General features: G+C 47.6%; 1 protein-coding gene across 1 annotated transcript in view; it reads right to left on the bottom strand.

The window, feature by feature from the left end:
• Nucleotides 1–18,015, bottom strand: part of LOC149342501 (uncharacterized) — a 257,180-nt gene extending 239,165 nt beyond the window's left edge. Inside the window, exon 1 of the mRNA XM_089544887.1 lies at nucleotides 16,085–18,015. Coding sequence (XP_089401013.1) covers nucleotides 16,085–17,399 — 1,315 coding nt within the window. The 5' untranslated portion in view covers nucleotides 17,400–18,015. The remainder of the gene's footprint in view (nucleotides 1–16,084) is intronic.
• Between the last annotated feature and the right edge of the window lie 1,077 nt (nucleotides 18,016–19,092).

Genomic DNA, 19,092 nt, shown 5'->3' with positions numbered 1-19,092 from the left:
CTGCTCAACAGGGAGGTGCAAAAAAAAAGCAAGAAAAGCAAGCGCACCGCACTGGGAGAGATAAGAGGTGAAGCGGTGGACGGCTCTCGAAGCGCTCGGCTTTGACCCGAAGCGGGGAAGCCATCGCTCGCGAGGCCCCAATCGCGACAATTGAAAACACGTAAGCTCACTCGATTGGCAGGAAAGTGGCGCAGAGGTGACTTGGAAGACAGATTTCCTACACGGACACTCGAAAAGGTCGGTGGAAGAGGAAATTAACAGCGTGGGGCTTCGGGGAAAATTTCGACTCGTTCTCCCCTCTTGTCACCGCAATCTGTCACTCTACGCGGCCAGAGTTTCGTTTTTCCTTTTTAGATTCATTTTTTTTCGCAGAATTTTGTCTCCACCATTTAGGTACTTTATCGAAACCAGCTAGCGAGAGAGGAAAGGAAGTTACGCGATGTGAATTGGAATAGCGATATTAATCATTTCAACCCCTCCTGCGCTTGTTCTCATACCCCCCCCCCCCCCCCCCCCCCCCCCGAAGTCAAGTAAAACAGGTGCATGCACTTTTGCCGTTTTTTTTTGTTTGTTTTTCTGAGTGACGAAAGACGTCGGCGTCGTCTTATGTCAAACGAAGTCAACGCGTAGGAGGCTTAAACACTCACATCGTAAAATTTATCATGCTAACATTCTTCACTTGCTTGGCTTTAGAAGAAAAGTTGCACATGCTGAGCGCATCGATGGAAGCTTTACTCTTCAAAAAAATAGAAAATATAGATATCTATAACCAAGCGGGAGGCACCTCTACTCAGCAAAATACAAGTGATACAGGGTATCACTTGCTAATCTTTCTTTACCTCTTCTGGCATCCTACCGGCAGACAATTCGTTTGAGCCTTTTTCATAAACTATACCATCATCCCATGCTACGTGATGCCCTCATTTTGTCCCCCAGATACGTGTCAAACCGTATTGATCATCGTCACAAAGTTGGCATTGAAACATGTAACACTGTAACTGCATTTCGGTCTTTCTTGCCTCGTACAACATGCAAATGGAACCGCCTTCCCGCAGATGTCGTCAACATAAGTGATAACCAGCATTTTCGTTCTGCACTAGTTAACATTCTATAACAAGAGCATTATAATACTTTGTTTTGTAACATGCATTGCATCTGTTTATGTATTTTCTTGTTTTGTAACCACTTTCCTCTTTAATGCCTTTGGCTCTGAGGGTTCAATAAATGAAATGAAATGAAATGAAATGAAATGAAATGAAATGAAATGAAATGAAATAACGTGCTACAGGCTGTAGTGCAGAACTGATGCCCTCGTCAGTCGGATAAACTCCCTTTTAAACGTGAAACGATGCACATCCATCAGTTTCCGTGCATCATCGTGTTGCCACGTTTGTATTATTACCGCTCAGTAATCACAGATGATTATGCGTATGAAAAGCCGAATTGTTTGGCGATACTCAGCTTTCGCGTACGTTAACATTGGACAATCTTTATTACCGGATGCTACAAACTCTATCCCACAAAACTCTAACCTTCGGCATGCAAATGGCAGCAGCCGTCTGGCAAAACAAGAAGTAAAGCGAGAGTGTTCCATTTCTCGTTTTCAGCCGTGCACAGAAAAGCAATTATTGAAGTAGTACAGAAGCAAGTAAATAAGAACCGGAGCATGGAACAGCGGGCACGGTACAGTGCTCGGGAGGGCTCCCTCAATATCCGTAATGCAAGCCTTGCATTGGGATCGCCTTTTCAGCAGTGATCCGGAAAGGGCTCTGCTCAAGAAGGCAGCCGCTCCTCTTCTCGGATCAGAAATGTGTCTTCAAGAAGCTCGGCCCAAGATCTCCCTCTGGGCTTCTCGAATTTCTCGAGAGCAGTCTCTAATCGCTCGCGTTTCACCCTGTTCTGCAAACAGATTAGAACCTGTCCTTCCTTCTCATTTGCTTAAAAGATTGACCGTCCTGCTTGAATCCCGAGTCTCTTTATAAGCGTCTTACATTATTTACACGTTTTCTTCGAGTAGAAATCGATATAAAAATAAATAAATCTGCGCTGGCGCCAGCTAAGTCGCGAAGGGGCTAACGGGAATGGTAACGTTCTCGTCGCGGAGATTGAAATGGAATGGGTGGGCCCCAGCTTTCCTGTTTATTTTTCCGTCGAGTGCAAATAGCTGAGAACTGTCTGTCGCAATCGTCTCCGGAAAACTAGCACTGTCTAGTTGTGCAGCCTTTAGTTCACTTTCTTTCGGCCTTTTCTCGCGACGAGGGATTTTTTTTTTGTCTTTACAGTATTGCTCTGATTTCGGCAAGGTGGTTAAGAGCTAGTCAGCGCAAGCATTTATATCAGGGCCTAACCACTCCACGTAGCCTGCAAAAGCGAGGCGCTCCTCCGTTCTGTGCCTAACAGGACAAGTAGTTGCAAGAACCGGCCAGTCGATGCGACAATTACCAGTCAAAAAATACCACACAACCAGTCCCAAAATACAACAGAAATTTTTGTCGTCCTGTCGTTACGACTGATTTTTCTGTTGTATGGCGAAGTTGCCTGTAGTTGTGACAGAACTGGCTCTGTCGTTACGAAATGATACTGCTCAATACTACAGAAAATCCTGTTGTTACTACACGAATTTCTGTTGTCATGTCCCATAATGCTACTGAAAAATGTATTGTGACAACAAAAAATTTTCTGTTGTGTGGTATTATAGAGAAGGAGCGCCGTTCACACCTAACATACCTTTTCAAAACAAAACATGTGTCGGCAGACTGCGATCGCGACTCTTGCGTTTTAGCGGATTCCCAATTTCATTCGAAGCAAGATAATGCACGGTAGTGAAGATCAGAATTACGCGACCTTTCTTTTTCTTGCCTGCTCCCCATCTTTCATCTTTTAATTTATATTTGAATTGACTTTGAAGGCCACTTCACTGTTTTTGTTTCATGCCAAAAATCTCCCCCTCTGAAGCCGTCATAATAAAGGCGAACAAAACTGCTATGAAGTACTCTTCTTGGTGATAAATACTATAAATAGAAAAGACAGTTTGAAGTCTGCGGTGAAGAAAGCAAGGCTGCACTTGCACCGCTTTCAATTTCTTAGCCCAGCCGCGGTGGCTCAGTGGCTACGGCGCTCGGATGCTGACCCGAAAGACGCGAGTTGGATCCCGGCCGCGGCGGCTGAATTTCGATGAAGGCGAGATTCTAGAGGCCCGTGTGCTGTGCGGTGTCAGCGCACGTTAAAGAACCCCAGGCAGTCGAAATTTCCGGAGCCCTTCACTACGGTGTCCCTCATAGCCTGAGTTGCTTTGGGACGTTAAACCCCGATAAATCAAACCGTAAACCATAGAAATTTCTTAATCATTTTCAATACCACCAAGCATGATATCTCATTTTGAACAATGTATTGCGAACGTTGCCCACTTGCTTCTTTAACATTTCTGCATAATTGAAGACCCGCCTCCTAACCTCCCTTCCTTTTTTGTTTTTGTTTATTCAGCTTGCTTATGATAAGTCGTATCGCTTACGAGCACAGTGGCTCCTAACCGCCGGCAGACACAATAAGAGTGCACATGAAAGCGACCATAGCGGAAATTTTTCAAGCGTCAACCAATAATTCTGAAAAATGACATTTGGCACCCACTACGGGGCCGAAACGTTATCTTTACCTGTCCCGATGGTTAACATACACGACAAAAGGGCTTTCCGTCAAATCCTGGATTTCATGAAAGCTATCCGTTCAGAACTACGCCTGGGTATTGTTCACAACGTTGGCAACTTTAGACGCGCTTAAATTCAACAGCTGCATTGCAGCCTAGTTGCTTGGCAAGGCAACATACTGCAAGCGGATTTTTATGCAAAAGTGGGCCTACTCATCAGAATTCTGTTAATTTTTTGCTTCTAAGCAAATAAAAGAAAGAATCAGAGCGAAGGTTTTTCTCTCGATATTTCACGCGATGCGAAGCAGCGATGTTGATGCGATGAAGAAACTAAATCTGCACACTGAGGGAATCACTATCACACATCTTATATTACTTCTTGGTAGGCCAGCATACTCGCACCTAATCGTTTCCAGAACGGGAGGTGTCCTACAAGACCGTAATCCTGCGTGCGTCTTCTTTATATGCAGAAACTCTCGACCACTACAGAAATGAGCTCATCACTAAAAATTTTTCGCTTATGTTTCCTCATTTCTGAAAGAAACGACGTCACCAACTCCTCAGCACCTTATTCTACGAGTGTGACGGAGATTCCAGGACCGCGCAACAATGAAGCCGTCTCCTGAGCGTATAATTATGTGTTACGTGTGAATAAACCCCCGATAATGTGTCGAATTCTCTTTCACGGGAGTGTGTAGCGAATTCATGGCGTTTGCGTGACGTCGACGGCACGTCAGTACTCAGTCAGCCATCTCAAAAGAAGCGGAAAAACCGTGTTGAAGCTTACGTCAAAGCTAAAAGTAATGTTTTTCAAAGAAGCAAGTAAAACGAAAGTTGCTAGCGCACGATACTCGAAAGCCGACTTCGTGGACTTTATTAGAAGCGATTCCAAATAAATAAAACTCAGTCAGTACTCTCGCTATGCTTTGTTGCGTCATTATGTCTTGCGCGGAAACGTGCGTGAAATGTCTGCTTCCCCACCGAACGTCTGCATCATTTTATACAGCCTAAGTGCTTCGTAAGGGGAGCGCATCTGTTATCCTGTCAGATAATCTATCAATTTAGATTGACTCCAGTTTTGCATGCGGGATTTCTCTATATCTAAACACGCGTTTTTAGGTTTTCTACATACAGCAGTTTCCTGGGCAAATCGCATGCATTCCTGCGGCACACTTCTTTCAGGGCACTGAAGGCAGCACTTCAGTGAAGCCGATAAGTAGCTGTAAATAGCTGCGTGATGTCAGCACCCTGTCGTCGTCCAAGCTCACTTGCGCGGCTCTGTTCTTCAAGTGAAGTGCTAGCACGTTGTGAGCAAACAATGAAGATCTGATGTGCTTATATTTACTCGCTTTGATTGATTAGTGAACTCTTTAATTAATCAATGTCTAATTAATTTTGTTAAGATTGATTGATTGATTGGTTGGTTGGTTGGTTGGTTGGTTGGTTGATTGATTGATTGATTGATTGGTTGGTTGGTTGGTTGGTTGGTTGGTTGGTTGATTGATTGATCGGTCGATCGATTGATTGATTCTTCCCCGATTACTATTATCAAAAGCCAGAAGCCAGGGTGATAATGCGCGCATTTCTAGATATCTAGCCCTCACATGGCAAGTGGTTTTTATCGAAAACTACAAACCTCCGTTTCCTTTACTCTTTTTTTTAAATAGTACCACGCATAACTTTACACTCAGAACTAACAAGTTCTAAAATGTTTTGGCAGTTTGTGGAAGTAAAGTGTTTTCTGTAAATCAACGGAACGCCGATTTCATGTCGTGCAGCTAAAGCTACCATGATGATGTCAGAGTTACTCTTTTTGTCCATTGCTCCCTTCGTAACCAGTGAAGCTGGGCAACAAAATGCCGATTTTGTTGTCGGCACTAAGAGATAAAGCTCTGTGCCGGAAGACAATATACGTAGAGAAGGGTTTCTGAAGAGAACCTTGCAGTTTGCTTTGCCTAGGAAGGGCTCGGGTTAACTAATGAGCGCAGGGGCCAAGGAAAAAAACAGGGAAAGAGTCCCATGGATAATGACTGTGATGGAAACAAAAATTCGTCAACGAACGCACACAAAGATTGATGGCTCGCGTCAAAAGCCTAGAGTCTAGACGACTTGTGCCTGGAGGCCTGCGAAAGGTGCTGCAAGAACATACTGCTTGGGCCAGACGGTGCATAACCCCTATCTCTATAAACTCGCATTCCTTCCTTTTTTATAGTTTTTCTTCTGCCTCTCTCTCTTTCTTCCTTCCTTTCTTTCTATTTATTTTCACTTCCTCTCTCTATTTATTGCTTCTCTTCTATTTTTTTCCCCCTCTAAACCCGAAGCTACCTTTACAATGAACCGACCAGAGGACCGCGACCCATTCAACTGCGTTCGAAGCAATTAGTCAAGCGCTCGTTTCTTTGCTTCGGCGCTTCCCCCGGCGAGCGGTTCGACCCTTCGCATTAAACGAGCGGCGCGAGCAGCGCAGGGGTGCGTCCGTTCCCAGGCTTGCCTCGTGCTTCGTGGTGGAGTGGGAGCACTTTTTGTGCCATTCGCTTGTTTGCTTGCTTGCTCGGTTTCGGCCTCGCCATACCGCGAAATCACCCGAATTATGCGAAGCGTGAAAAATAAACCAAGTCTCACCGCCTCGCTTCCCTAAGTGGTGAGCATTGGCGAAACCTCGCTGGTAAGGGGTCGATTGATCTCGCACCGAACTCGTGTGTAGTAGAATGAAAGTGAGTAAAAAAATTCACCACGTGTTTGCCATTTATGGTAATGCGAATTTCAGCAACAGCTTGGGCGGCGCGAAACGCCGATGCTAGTCAGAAAGCTTAGTAACTCTGGGTAGGGGTGTGGAATGTGTGCTCCCTCGCACGAGTAAATGTTTTTTCTTACGAGTAGCCGAGTGGACCAACCAGTTACGAGTTGTGGGTGGATAATCCGGGGTTGCAGGGATTGGAGCATGGAGCATATGGGAGTAGACCTGCAGCATGCGCGGTCGCTCACCATTGGCATGAGCCGGGCGTCCGGCGTTACAGGCGCAGTCAGGTAAACGGGAAAGGAAGATATCGAGAGATAGAGAAGGAAGGGATGAGGATGGATGAAAGTGGAAGACAGTGATGACTACGGGGACATTATTTCGCTCAACGTGCCATATACAGCTGTCCCCAAAAGTATGTAACGCCTCCTTGCGGCTTGCGGAAGGCTTCGTACTTCTGATGCTTACAGATGGCGGAACACACAAGGTAACAACAGAAAAATGTAGAAGTTGTCCTCCGTGAAGTCGGCAGCAAAAGTCTGGAGGAGCTGATGTGTTGAAAGAAATTATTCCACCGCCCTCATGCAAGCCAGCCGTCTGAAATACATTTTACAAAGAAGGTACGCGCATATCCACATTAAATACCATCAGCCGCCGCGGTGGCTCAGTGGCTATGGTGCTCGGCTGCTGGCCCGAAAGACGCGGGTTCGATCCCGGCCACGGCGGCTGAATTTATTTGGAGGAGAAATTCGAGGCCCGTGTACTGTGCGATGTCAGTGCACGTTAAAGAACCCCAGGTGGTCGAAATTTCCGGAGCCCTCCACTACGGCGTCTCTCATAGCCTTAGTCGCTTTGGGACGTTAAACCCCATAAACCAACCTAAATACCATCAACTGGACCATGGGGCAGCGCCCCAACAGATTAGTTTCCGAGTTCATGCAACCCGTATATTTCCTTATATATTTCCTCGTAACATTCATGAACATGACCTTGCAACTAGAGTCAAAAACTCCTCGAAGATGATCAAGTCTTTCGCCTTTCTGATGCGGTTTCAGAGACTTGCGAGAGGTGCTTAATTATCTTGCGTACTTCATCCTTTCTCAGGAGCTCCTTGCAAAGGTTGACATGTAGACATGTTTTTGGAGCGTAGGAACATTTTCGTTCTTATTCCCCACGGTAAACTCATAAACTTGACTTTATCAGGCTGATAAGCTGCATGTTTTCTGGCCTTCTGCATATTTAAGCGGCCACAACTAATACTTAAGGGCTGAACGAAAGGGCTCTGATGCACTCCCGATCACTTCTGGGTACTGCCCCAGGAAAACTACGCTTTTTAATTCTTGCGCGGGAATATCATGAATCAAGTTAAGTTGCCAGTTAAATTTGGTATGAAACTTAACGTCTCGAATTACTCAAAAAAAGAACGTTTTCCTTTCGCTCGCATTTTCGCCGCTCCTATGTCCGAAGTAAAACATATAATAAGATAAGTAACAGTTCTGTCATTGAGAACACTTAATGTCCAAAGTTTTACAAGGTTTGTTTCTTCCGTCACAACTTAAAACATCCCTCACTCATCTGAAGCAGTCAACGTATGCATTCTTAGTAGGACTCACACTAGTATATTCGTGTATTGTCTGTCACCCTTATATGAACTCAAACATTCAAGCACTCAAAAGATATCGAAGAGAAGCTGTCCGCTTTATGCACTCACGGTTCGGTTAGGAGAAGTTCACTACAGGAGTTATAGAAAAGAACTGCATGAAGACATTGCAAACGAAAAAAAATCTTCGGTCTCAATTTTTTCCGCGTTTAATTTATGGAACGCTTCCAGTCATTCCTAATTCGCATGTTTCTCTCTTATATAGTACTTGTTTTACCATGCTTTTCGTTCGCGTTCTTCCTCACTGTATTTTTCGAGAACAAACCTGGTTGTGTTTTCCTTCTTTCCTATAACTAAACTAGACTGGAACAGTAAACTAAAGCGCACTCTTCAATCCTCACGGTGGATTGAAAACACTTTCTTTTCTAAGCTAATTTGTTTACGTCAGCGGGTTTGCTAATTTTATTTTCCAGGCATGTACTTCTGCGTAAGTCTTGCTTTGAAATGTGCTTTTGCGCCTGCTCCTTGAGCTCTGGAGCTTAATGTGGTTAATGAATACATGAATATACAAACTGAAAGAATTCATGAGAAAAATTATGAGCTCCCCTATGGTCAAGGTAGCCATGAAATTATCAACGTTATGCATAAATCTTTTCTTTTATTTTCCTAATCACATACCGCCGGTTTGCGCGAGGTGAAGTTGAAAGCGGGGTGGATAAGGAGGGACGCTAGAAGTTAAGGCGTGCTTAGAATCTGAACTTCGGTGTTTTTTTCTTAAGAAACAAGCTCTTAGGAATAGCTGCAAGAAGAGGTTCTGGAAGAGGGGCACCAGAAGTCTCTTCATTATTGCGAGTTACCTTAATTCTTGTTTGCTAGATTTCACTTGATTTTGTGCTCACGTATACATGTTGCTGTACAAGCGCATAGGGATTCCCGTAAATTGCGTGCGGAAATACGTCATACCAGCAGCCTGGAATGCCAAACGTTAACCGAGTTTCCTCCAATCCAGAGTGACACGAAAACAACAGGAAGACTTCAGTTGCTCGTCCAATCTGCAGTTACCGCTTCACGCTCTAAGATGGTAGCTAAAAGAATGCTGATCCCAGCTGTATGCGCCCAATTGTCATTTAATCTGGTGTGCTCGAAGACGACTATAATTAAATTTTAATCACACCTTCCTGCACGCTTTCTGAGGAAAGCGTGTTATTATCGCTTATCCAGCACCGTGAACGAGTGAGTTTACGTCCGTGGATCGAGAACCTGGGAGCACAAACTCCTCCAGACTTTCGCTGACGCGGCAAGCGGCGCGCCCCGGCTCAGTTCTAGCCCCATGCTTGGGCCAGCGTTCCATTCCTTCAGCAATTCATTTCTCCGCACTTCTTTTCTTTACTTCCCTTTTCTTCAGGGCAATTCGTTCTTTCTTTTCGTGATATTTGTTCTTTAGCGTCGCCGCCCTTAAAAAGCAAAAGAAGAACTGGCCTTCTTTTCTTTTGTTGTTTTTATATTGATTTCTTTCTTGAGCGCGCCCATTTTTTTTTTTTTCGTTTAATCGCCAGCCCTAGAATTAGTATAGCAGGAAGAGGAAGTTTACTCATTAATTTAATTAGGCAATAGGGCTTTCGCCGTGAAAGTGATTAGGTAACTTTGCTTCTACAAAAGGCAGGAAGCTAAGTTTTTTTTTTTTTTAATCTACTGTCTCATCACAAGTGCGATGCAAGGGGTTAGAAGCGTGATGGTGACACTGTGAAAACAACGACTAGAATAATCCTGTTTTCTAGAACTCCTCCCGAGGTGTTCGAAACCGGTCGATCGACTTTAACGCTTTTGTTTCATCTCACATTTTATCATAGGCTGAGAGCTGTTTTCGATGTACTCAGAGAAACTCGCGTTGGCACCCATCTTTTACCACCACATTTACAGACGTGTCTTGGCGGTGTTGCCTGCCTACCGACTTGGACTCCATGATCGTTCCGATGAGGAAGCGGGACAGCATGACATCATGCGATTATAGCAAAATGACGTCATACTTATTGTTCCTGAACTACATTCCAGGCAACTTGAGCTTGTTTATCTGCGAGGCTTTCTAGCATCGTGACGATTAGGTGGGGCGAGCTCCTTGTGGTTGGTAAGTTGTGTGAAACTAATTTGCAGAAGGTTACGGCCAGTAGCGGATATGGCTTACCAAGTGGAAGTACAAAGAAACTAGCTTAATAACTTAGCATCTCCCTAGCTATTGGAACAGAAGAGAGCGGGCGACACGCAAGCTGCCACATGTGCACCTCATCTGTACCGCACTACAAAAGACCTCGCTTCTCGTTTCCGAGAAGTCCAGTCATCCGTGTCAGAACTTAAACAGAGTTTCACTGTTGCAACCAAGCTTTGAATATGAAGTGGTCCGTGCCATGCTGATTTTGTTCTGGGGATTGCTGACAAGGTAACAAGGTCTGATGCTTTTACCGGTGAGTATCATTTATTTTGCTCATGTTTCGTGTTCCCCATCACCACCTGTTCACGATGTTCCAGCTTGCTGTCCCTTCTCAAAACGAAGTTGCTAAAGCAAACAAAAATAAAATATTCGGTGTCAGCCCTATATGCTACTAGTGCTACCTTGATAACACCTAGGTGACCTCCACAGAACAAAAAAAAAAGAAAGAATTTCCTAGAAGGTAACCACGCCTCTTATAGCACGAAGCACATGGCAAAAAGAAGGCAGGCAGAAAAGCAAATGCTCAGCATGAAGACACATCGGATGACAAAACATTCGAGCAATGAGCTAAAGCATACTTGTGGTCGCCTTAAAGTCATTCCTCGTAGTGAGGTGAGTGATGAGGTGAGTAATTAAAAACGCTCTGATTGGCGAAAGAGCGAAATCGTTAGCCCTACTGCTCCTCGCCCTCCCCGCTCACCCTTTTCTGACACTGCCCACTCCTAAGAATAGGCTGTTACTGAGCAAGTCTGTTCATTTGAACTGAAATCGCCAGCTTCAACAACAGGGGCCAAAGTGAAGTACACGAAGCAGCGTCGCCATTTGTGTTCTTTGTCTTGTCCCGTGTTTTGCGAGTTGGAATTTTCGGTTGAAACTGCCAGTTCTAAGGTCACCCAGACCACATCACCACAAGCGTCACTTACTCGAAAAGCCCACTCGAACAGCACATTTTCTTTTTTTTTTTTCAGCGCGGAAAGGCGCAAGTTTTGAATGACGACACATGACGCCGTCACCATTTACGCTAATGAATGTCTCATCCAGAGCTATCGATAATTAAAAGAAGACAGAGAAAAAAACGATGACGATGACATTCTGGACATCGCGTCCAAATCATGGTCAACGCGACAAAAGTCAGAGGATACAAATCGCCAGTGACGGGCAAGCGAGAAGGTGAGATGCAACCGTCAGGAGAGATCAACGTCTACTTCGGAGGCAGTCATGCCACGCGGAATGATCGTGCCCCTTCGTCTTTGCGCGGACATCTGTCGGCTGGAACAACGGATCCGACGTGGACCTCAGGAGGTACATACAAAAGAGCGCGCGCCTACGTCCGTCTCGAAGCGGTGGAACGACTCCACCGATGCGTTGCAATACTCGATGCCATTTCGCGGTAGACATGTCCAGATCGACGGCAGGCGAGGATATACGGACCTACGTCGGCAGGGACATCTCACCCTTATGTGAGGCGTGCCCCGGGGCGATGGATCACAGAAGTCGGACAGCTCTAGCCGTCACAGCTGGCCTGTGCCGCTGGCCTGTGGTACACTTTCTGCATGGTCACGAAGTCTTGCCAAAAAGTTTCTACAGGGGCATATCCGGCCACTAAAAGAAAAGCAGCTCTTTTTCCAGTTGTCCCATGACGTAACCTTCGCATGTGAAAAGAAAATATTTGGCCAGTATTGTCACGAAGAGCTAGTTAATTAACAGCGGCATGCAACAGTGCAATATACCTTATTCAATTTTTTTTTCGCCCACAAAATGCAGGAAATTCTTCTTCAGGCCCAACTTCTACGCATTCAGAGGAAGCTTGCTCGTTGTTCTACAGTGCACCAAACAATTAAGATATCTCTGAATTTTGCCCTGTTTCATGAGTATGGGAATTATGCTGGCCTGTCTTAAAGCCTTTGCATTTACAAACGACGGTGCGCTGCGACACAGAAGCTTTACATACAGTGAAAGGGCATCAGGAGACCTTTTTGCTACTGCGTAGAGCTCTCCAGCTATATTACCGTGTTGCTTTCAGCTAGCTTAAAATCGAGTTCTGTTATGTAAACTGCAATAAAGACGAAATGGAATGACGAGATGAAATTAGTGCTATAGGTTATCTGTATCGATTCAAGTTTTCACCGCCACGACTTACAAACACGCATATTAACGCCGGTGTTCCAAATTACAAAGTAGTCTAACAAAAACAGCAATTACCTCTACATTGTGCTAGCTAATCTGCCCACATTCAAAAACCAGAGTCTAAAATTTTGTTAGCGCCGTTACAATTACAGAAATCAGCATGTCGCTAACAAGAAACAGCATTTGGTTCATTTTGTGTAGCTGGTTCGAGATGTCGGAAAGACCTAATTGAAGATCTCGAACCAGCTGCAAGGCTCAGAGAGAGTAAACAACTTTTTTATCCAAAAAATGTCCACCTATTCTCCCGCAACTTTTCTCGGAAGATGTGACCAGAGGAACTGTTGGACGCTGGCTAAAAGTCACGCATTAGCGATCCTTTTTTCTTCACCCAGCTTGCTCACAATGACCCCGAAATTTTGAACAGAAAGAGTTGTCTGCCAAGAAGATGATTACGTCAAGCTTTGCGAACGGTATGTCGCGAGTCCAAAAGATATGCCACATCTCTTCTTGCAGAAATTACCGACGAAGCACTAATTGTAAAATTATGACACATTTCGCGTTCAATTTTCCCTTCACCTTGTAATGATATCTAGAATCACATGAAGTGGCAGCGACGTACGTTATTACTTATCTGAAAAAGGAAGGCAAGCAGCACAATCCTCCTTTTCCTGTGCCCTATTGTGTCCTGCAATCACTGTAGAATTATTTTCTGTTTTTAGTCTGTTTCTTTCTTCTCCGGCCTGAGTGCTTACAAAGCCATTCTGAGTGCCTCTGAAACAATAATGCATGAGAAGAAGAGCCCATCTGCAGTCAGGTACCCATCTCCAAAGATTCAACCCTAAAGACATTCTACGCCCAACATTCTCCCTCATATTCGCCAAACCACCGGCGGTTTCAACTGTATTGGTAGACATCCCTGAAATGCCAAAAGCCGCAAACGGTGTGTTTATTCAATTTATTTTGTATCGGCGACGAACAAAATATTCAGTGACATGAAACTCAGCTGAGTCCCTGAAAGCCGTGTGGGTGTCTTACTCCGCCCGAAAAACTGCCTTGTCCGGCCGAGTACTTTTCCGCCGGCAGTGCCCCAATCGAACACAGACAAAGTCCATGTCTCATGTTGCGCGCGTTCCGCGAACCAGCGGTATTTTCGCATTCGGAGAAAAAGGCGTACTGTTTTCTCGCAGAATCCCAGCGAGCCCCGCGTTTTCATGTGGAGATCGTAAACACGAATAAGTGTGACGGAAGTCATTGTTCGTGTTTACGATCACTACGAACGAAGTGCACGTTATTTTTCGCGCAACAACAAAAAATCTGAAAAACATAAGAGCTGTAGTTGCACATGTGAAACAAGTTGGGTGTAAGTTCTGTAGAAATGTGTTCCCATCGACTGCCCATGGAAGCCCGTAGTTATTGCTGTGTTGTTAGCCTTTGAAAAGATGGCACATACCCACACTGGGGGATCGGCCAAGAATCGGGAGGCAGAGGATGCTATTCACCTGTACATACTGAAGGCAAAAGAAAAGCACACGGGAGAGCAACACCGGGGGAGTCTACCACAAGGAGGGCAGGGAGTGAAAAGAGAAAGTCCGTTTAATTTATCGAGCCTTTCTTCTTTTCCGCTTCTTTCTGTTCTTCATCTTCTAAATATCGCAAGCACGCATGGATAAAACAGATGCACACTCCTCCTACTTGCGGGGTCGTGTAGCAATGTTGACTAGGCGCCGGGATGTATATAGAGTATGCTTTCAAAGCAGTGAATTTCAGAGGAAAAAGTTGGCATAAATGTGACGTGAAAACCCTATAAAGCATTTCTGCATTAAAAACCACCTTAAACTGACGTTTAATGTATTTCGGGCTCAACATTCACGAACTTGTCTTTTGAGCACACCGGCTGTATTAGTAGTTCTGAGCGAAGGCGTAATGTTGCTCCGCCATTGTCCAAGTTTATGGAGTCCATATCAAATGGACACGCTAATACAGTATGCACCAACATGCACGACCACTATCGACACGCAGTGATGGCCTTGCTAGAGATCGCCGGCAATTAGAGCTCCGTGCAGTGAATTACTCTGTGGCAGTTTCAGTAAACCTAGTCCTTGGAACTGCCGGCAATTTAGCCGCCCACACAAAACGGTGAGCCCAGGAAACGTGCATAAGCTACGCCTGCGTCCCATGCAATTAACCAGGTCGTGTGAGCTAAATAGATGGGGAGCCACTGTAACTATTAGCGGACGAGTAGCCAAGTTGACCGGTTACGCAGCTCAATAACACTTGGGAGTGGACGCTATGCCTGTAAAGTGTGCGTGTTTGCTTGGGGCCCGGGAAATAGCAGCGTTGGTTAGGCGCAAACGCGTCGGGAAAAAGTTTGCTTCGGTGGTTGTATAGTATAGTTAGCAATCCTCTCAACATCGCCGCACTAACTTTACGCTCCTTTCTTTGTAGTAGAAAATTTTTCTACTATTATCGAGAGGACGAAATTGAGGTATGACCTTTTCACGGGCTAGTTGTTTCATGATCTCTGAAGTGTGGGCTTATTGCCGTAGTCAGAGATGTAACATCTACTGTAGTGCGTGTGCTTTGTCTATCTACAGAAATTAAACCCACAATTATCTCAACCAAAACTGTGAGCGCTCTCCTTCCCAGGCATTCAGCCTTATACACTTCGTCAGGAACAAGGAAATCGAGGAAATTAGTACTATATAAAATCCTGCGCTTTCAGTGGTGTTTCTGTGCGTATGTGTCCGGTTTACGAACAAATCACGGACCTTTAGCGCTGTAACCTTTCCAGAAAGAATGTATGCTGGAATTGTGGAAAACAAAACTAATTGAACTGAGTACATGAACTGAGGTATTGTACCAAAAAAAGCACGTGATGTAGCACTCTTCACGCAGCTATTCAGATGTAATGGTCTTTCTACAGGAACCTGATCCTACCAATATCGTCGAAAACGCCGCTAAACAAGATGATATCCGCCACAGGTACGACTGGCCATGTCTTCATTGGCATGACATAACAACCGCTCTAAGCATGCACTAGCAGCATTGACCACTCTTAACTCGTACATATAAATGAAATAAAATTGAATAAAGGCCTTCCACTCTTGCTGAAATGTTCTAATGGCTGTAGAGCTCGACAAGTTGCACCCAAAACGCAAAACCACATGTCGAAACTAACTGCAAGACGTTGCTAAGCTAACTAAAGTTTTTCCACTAAGACATCGGAATGCGTTCTGTCTTATAAGTAGTTACCTATAAGTATCGAAAATTCATCTCTAATGATCAGGTTGGGTAGAATTCGTCGAGTTTTGGTCGCAGAACATAATTATGGCTCGCCCGTTTCTGACGACATCGAAATGGGAAGTTGGAAAAGGGGACAGATCCACTCCTTGGTTGGCATCCTCTTCCCATTGAGCAAGCATGTGTTATCTACCCAAGTAGGCGAAAGCTGCAAGGCAAAGAATAGAAAACAAAATGAAATGATACAGTTGAAACTAAGCGAGAGTCGTCAAAGCAAGAAATATATCGCGAAGAAGTATCTAATACCCCGAGGCACTTGATGCCGCAGCACGGCTTCGAGCGTAGCAGGGCAGTGCGCGTTCAGAAATGCTGTTGTTTTCTGCTGCCCACATATCTTACCAAGTGGTGCAGAACCGTTCTTTTCTACGCTCGGACACTTCGAGTATAAATTCGAAGAAAAGGGGACGGGGGCGGGGGTTAACGTAGAAAGAGAGAGAGGCGAACAGCAAGTGCCTGCAAAGAGTCACTCACCTTGGAACTCTTTCCTGGCCGCGCTGACGTTGGTCACAATATTGGCCACGTGGCCCAAGACAGCCGCGAAGAGAAACAAACCGAGCACAATCTGCACGACGAGGAACAGGTACTCTCCCTTGGTCCGCGGCCGCGGCAGGTCTCCGATGGTGGTCAGTGCCAGCGTACTCCAGTAGAAGGCGTGCAGGTATTCGCACAGCACGTCGCTCGCCTCGCACGAGCTGCTGCGGAACCAGCCGGCCGAGCCGAAGCCGTCCGTGGTGGAGATGATGTGTGACAGGCAGGCGTTCCAGTGGAAGATCACCAGCACGTAGTGCGTCAGGTTCACGGCGCGGAACACGTTCGGGTAGTTGGTGTGCCGTTCGGTGCGGTCCAGGAAGGCCCAGAAGCGGTAGATCTTGACCAGCCGGAAGCAGCGCAGGATCGAGTTGAAGCCGATGGAGAGATACAGGAAGTCGAGCGGCAGTAGGCACAGCGCGTCGATGTAGAACATGGTCGAGTTCATGTAATGCGCGCGCAGCTTCTCCGAGTCTGTCTGCAAGACGCCCTCTTCGAGGAAGCCCGTCCGGAAGTGAAAAAGGATGTCCAGCACGTAAAGGAAGTCGGCGAGGTAGTCGAGCGCGAACCACACGAATATGCTGGAGGCGCTGATCTCGCAGAAGGAGAAGCGGTAGATGATGACCCAGAAGTTGTAGAGGAACGCCACGCTCACCACCATGGACCAGTAGTAGCAGAGGCGCCCCGAAGGGTCGAACACGAAGGTCCACTTGCAGCGTGCGCGGTCCCCCGCCCCCGCGCCGCCCCCTCCCGCCGCGTCCCACTTCTCGAACTCGCGCTTGATTTCCCGGCGGCGCAGCTCGCGCGTCTTGCGCGGGATCTCCAGGTCGGAGCTGACGTGCGCGCGGTTGATGAAGGCCAGGCTCGGGCGGGACCGGACGCCGTCGGCGGCGGCGGCTGAAACCGATCCGCGGTGCTGCAGCTTTCCCGCGACGGTCTCGAGCAGCGACTGGCGCGACGAGGCCGACTTGATGTTCTCCGAGGAGCGGCCCGTGTACAGGGGCGACGAGCGGCGTTCGAGACGCTCACCGCCAGCGGAGGTGATGATTCCCGGCACCACCCTGGGTCCGTTGGTCGTGAGCGAGCCGCCGCCGGCGCCGTACTTGACGTTCTCGGGTGCCGCGTTGCTGACGACCGCGATCTCGTCCAGGTCGTCGTTGAGGCGCATGTCCTGCCTCGAGCAAGGCGTGTACTTGACGATGCGCCCGCCAGGCTCCACGCAGCGGGCGCCGCCGGAGCGGAGCCCCATCTTCTTCATGCTTGCCGCGAGCCGCTCGCTCCGAGCCTAGGTCGGGTAGAGCAGCGTGCGGCCCATGCTCGCCACGGGGCCCGCCCGGCTGTGGGGGCCCGCCTGCGCTTCTTCCTCGCCGCCGAGCAGCGACGGCGCCGACTCATGCGAGCGCCGACGGGCGACCACCGGGCGCCGCCGCATTCACCTCGCGCCGCCACCGCTGCCGCTGGCACGCCGCCGGCGAGCCATCCCCGCTGCTGCTGGCCCGGTCACGGCTTCGGGAACGAGCCGGTCGCGTCGCGCTCGCGGTCACCCGGGCCGCGCTGCGCAGCCCACGGCGCCCGTTCAAACCAACAGGTGTTCAGCGCTGGCCCACCCGGCGCCGCGGCTGCAGCGCTGCTCCGTAGCGAAGGCGCCCTTTCACATCCCTCGACGCCTCCCGGGACGATTGGCGAGATCCTCACTCACGGCACATCAGACACCGCACCACTTGGGCCCGATGAGGCAGAGACGTCTCTCCGGTCGAGGCAGGACTAACCTTTCCTTCGTTTCGAATCTTGTGGGAGGAGGGGGATCGGTCGCGGCGAGCCGGTTCAGCCCAGCTCGGCAGAAATCATCGACTGGATCGCGATCGCGGGGCGTCGCGCGCTGCGCCGCTGCTGGCTCGCTCGGCGCTCGCCTCTCAGCATCCCTCGCTTCCCTCTCCACCGGCCTCCATCTCGACGCCGCCGCCTGCTTGGCCGCTTGCCTGCGCAGCGCGAAGCGCCAAAGGAGGAGGCAGCAGCGCCTCCCTAACTTCCTTCCGCTCTCCCCCGCGCACAGCGGCCAGCGCTGTGCCTCCTCTCTCTCTCCCTGTCTCCCCATTCCCCTTTCCTGCGCGAACAACTGGCGCCTGGCCTCCTCGTCCTCCGCGGTTGGCAGAGAGGTTTGGACGGAGTCCATTAGGCTCGCCGGGGGAGGATGGCGGCGGTCGAGAGACGACTGGCCACCGAAGCTCGGGTGACTGACGCCTCTCTTAGCGCACAGCGAGGCCACTCGTGTGCCGAGGCAGGTAGGGAGAGGAAAGATACCTCCGCTGGTGATGCCCAAGGAAAGGAAGTCGTGAATGTCTCTCGCTGCCAAGAAGAAGAGGACACCCAACCAAAGGAGACGTGAGGCTTGGCACGGACACGTGTCTTCGACAGCCCGTCTCACTGTGTTCGTTTGTTTTACTTCCGAAGTGTCGCTGAAAGGTGCCAAGCCGTCTAGTGGGTCCACGTGTTTTTTAACGCATTCCTCAGTGGCTTGCTTTGCGGGAGTGCGTGGGGACGGAATAAGACAAATTTGTGCTTCGGTTCATCGTGTTACAATGTGTTCCTGTCACCACTGCACAACGCCCAACCTTCGACAATGTGGGTGACCTAGAATGTGTTAGCTTAGGGCAACACGCGATGTAATTTGAACAGTATTGTGAAGCTGTAACTTTATTCGTTTTAGAAATTTTTCACTTGCATACTACGGGACTTTATGCACTCTGCCGACATTTCCTTTCTTTAAGAATCCCAACCGTCTTGCTCCATGTTCACCAACAAGGACCATTTCAAACTACGCTAAAATAATAATGAAAAATTTATGTAGATACAGGATGTATTTCAGTTTCATTTTTTTTTTCTTATTGACGAGAATTCGTTGTAAGGAAGTCACCGGATAAAGTTAAGTCATTAACAAGTGTATCTGTAGC

Source organism: Amblyomma mixtum, chromosome 5 (genome assembly GCF_055824585.1).
Source record: "Amblyomma mixtum isolate Tamu chromosome 5, ASM5582458v1, whole genome shotgun sequence".
NCBI lineage: Eukaryota > Metazoa > Arthropoda > Arachnida > Ixodida > Ixodidae > Amblyomma > Amblyomma mixtum.
Note: the sequence above shows the minus strand (reverse complement) of the source record. Positions and strands in the feature narration are given on the sequence as shown.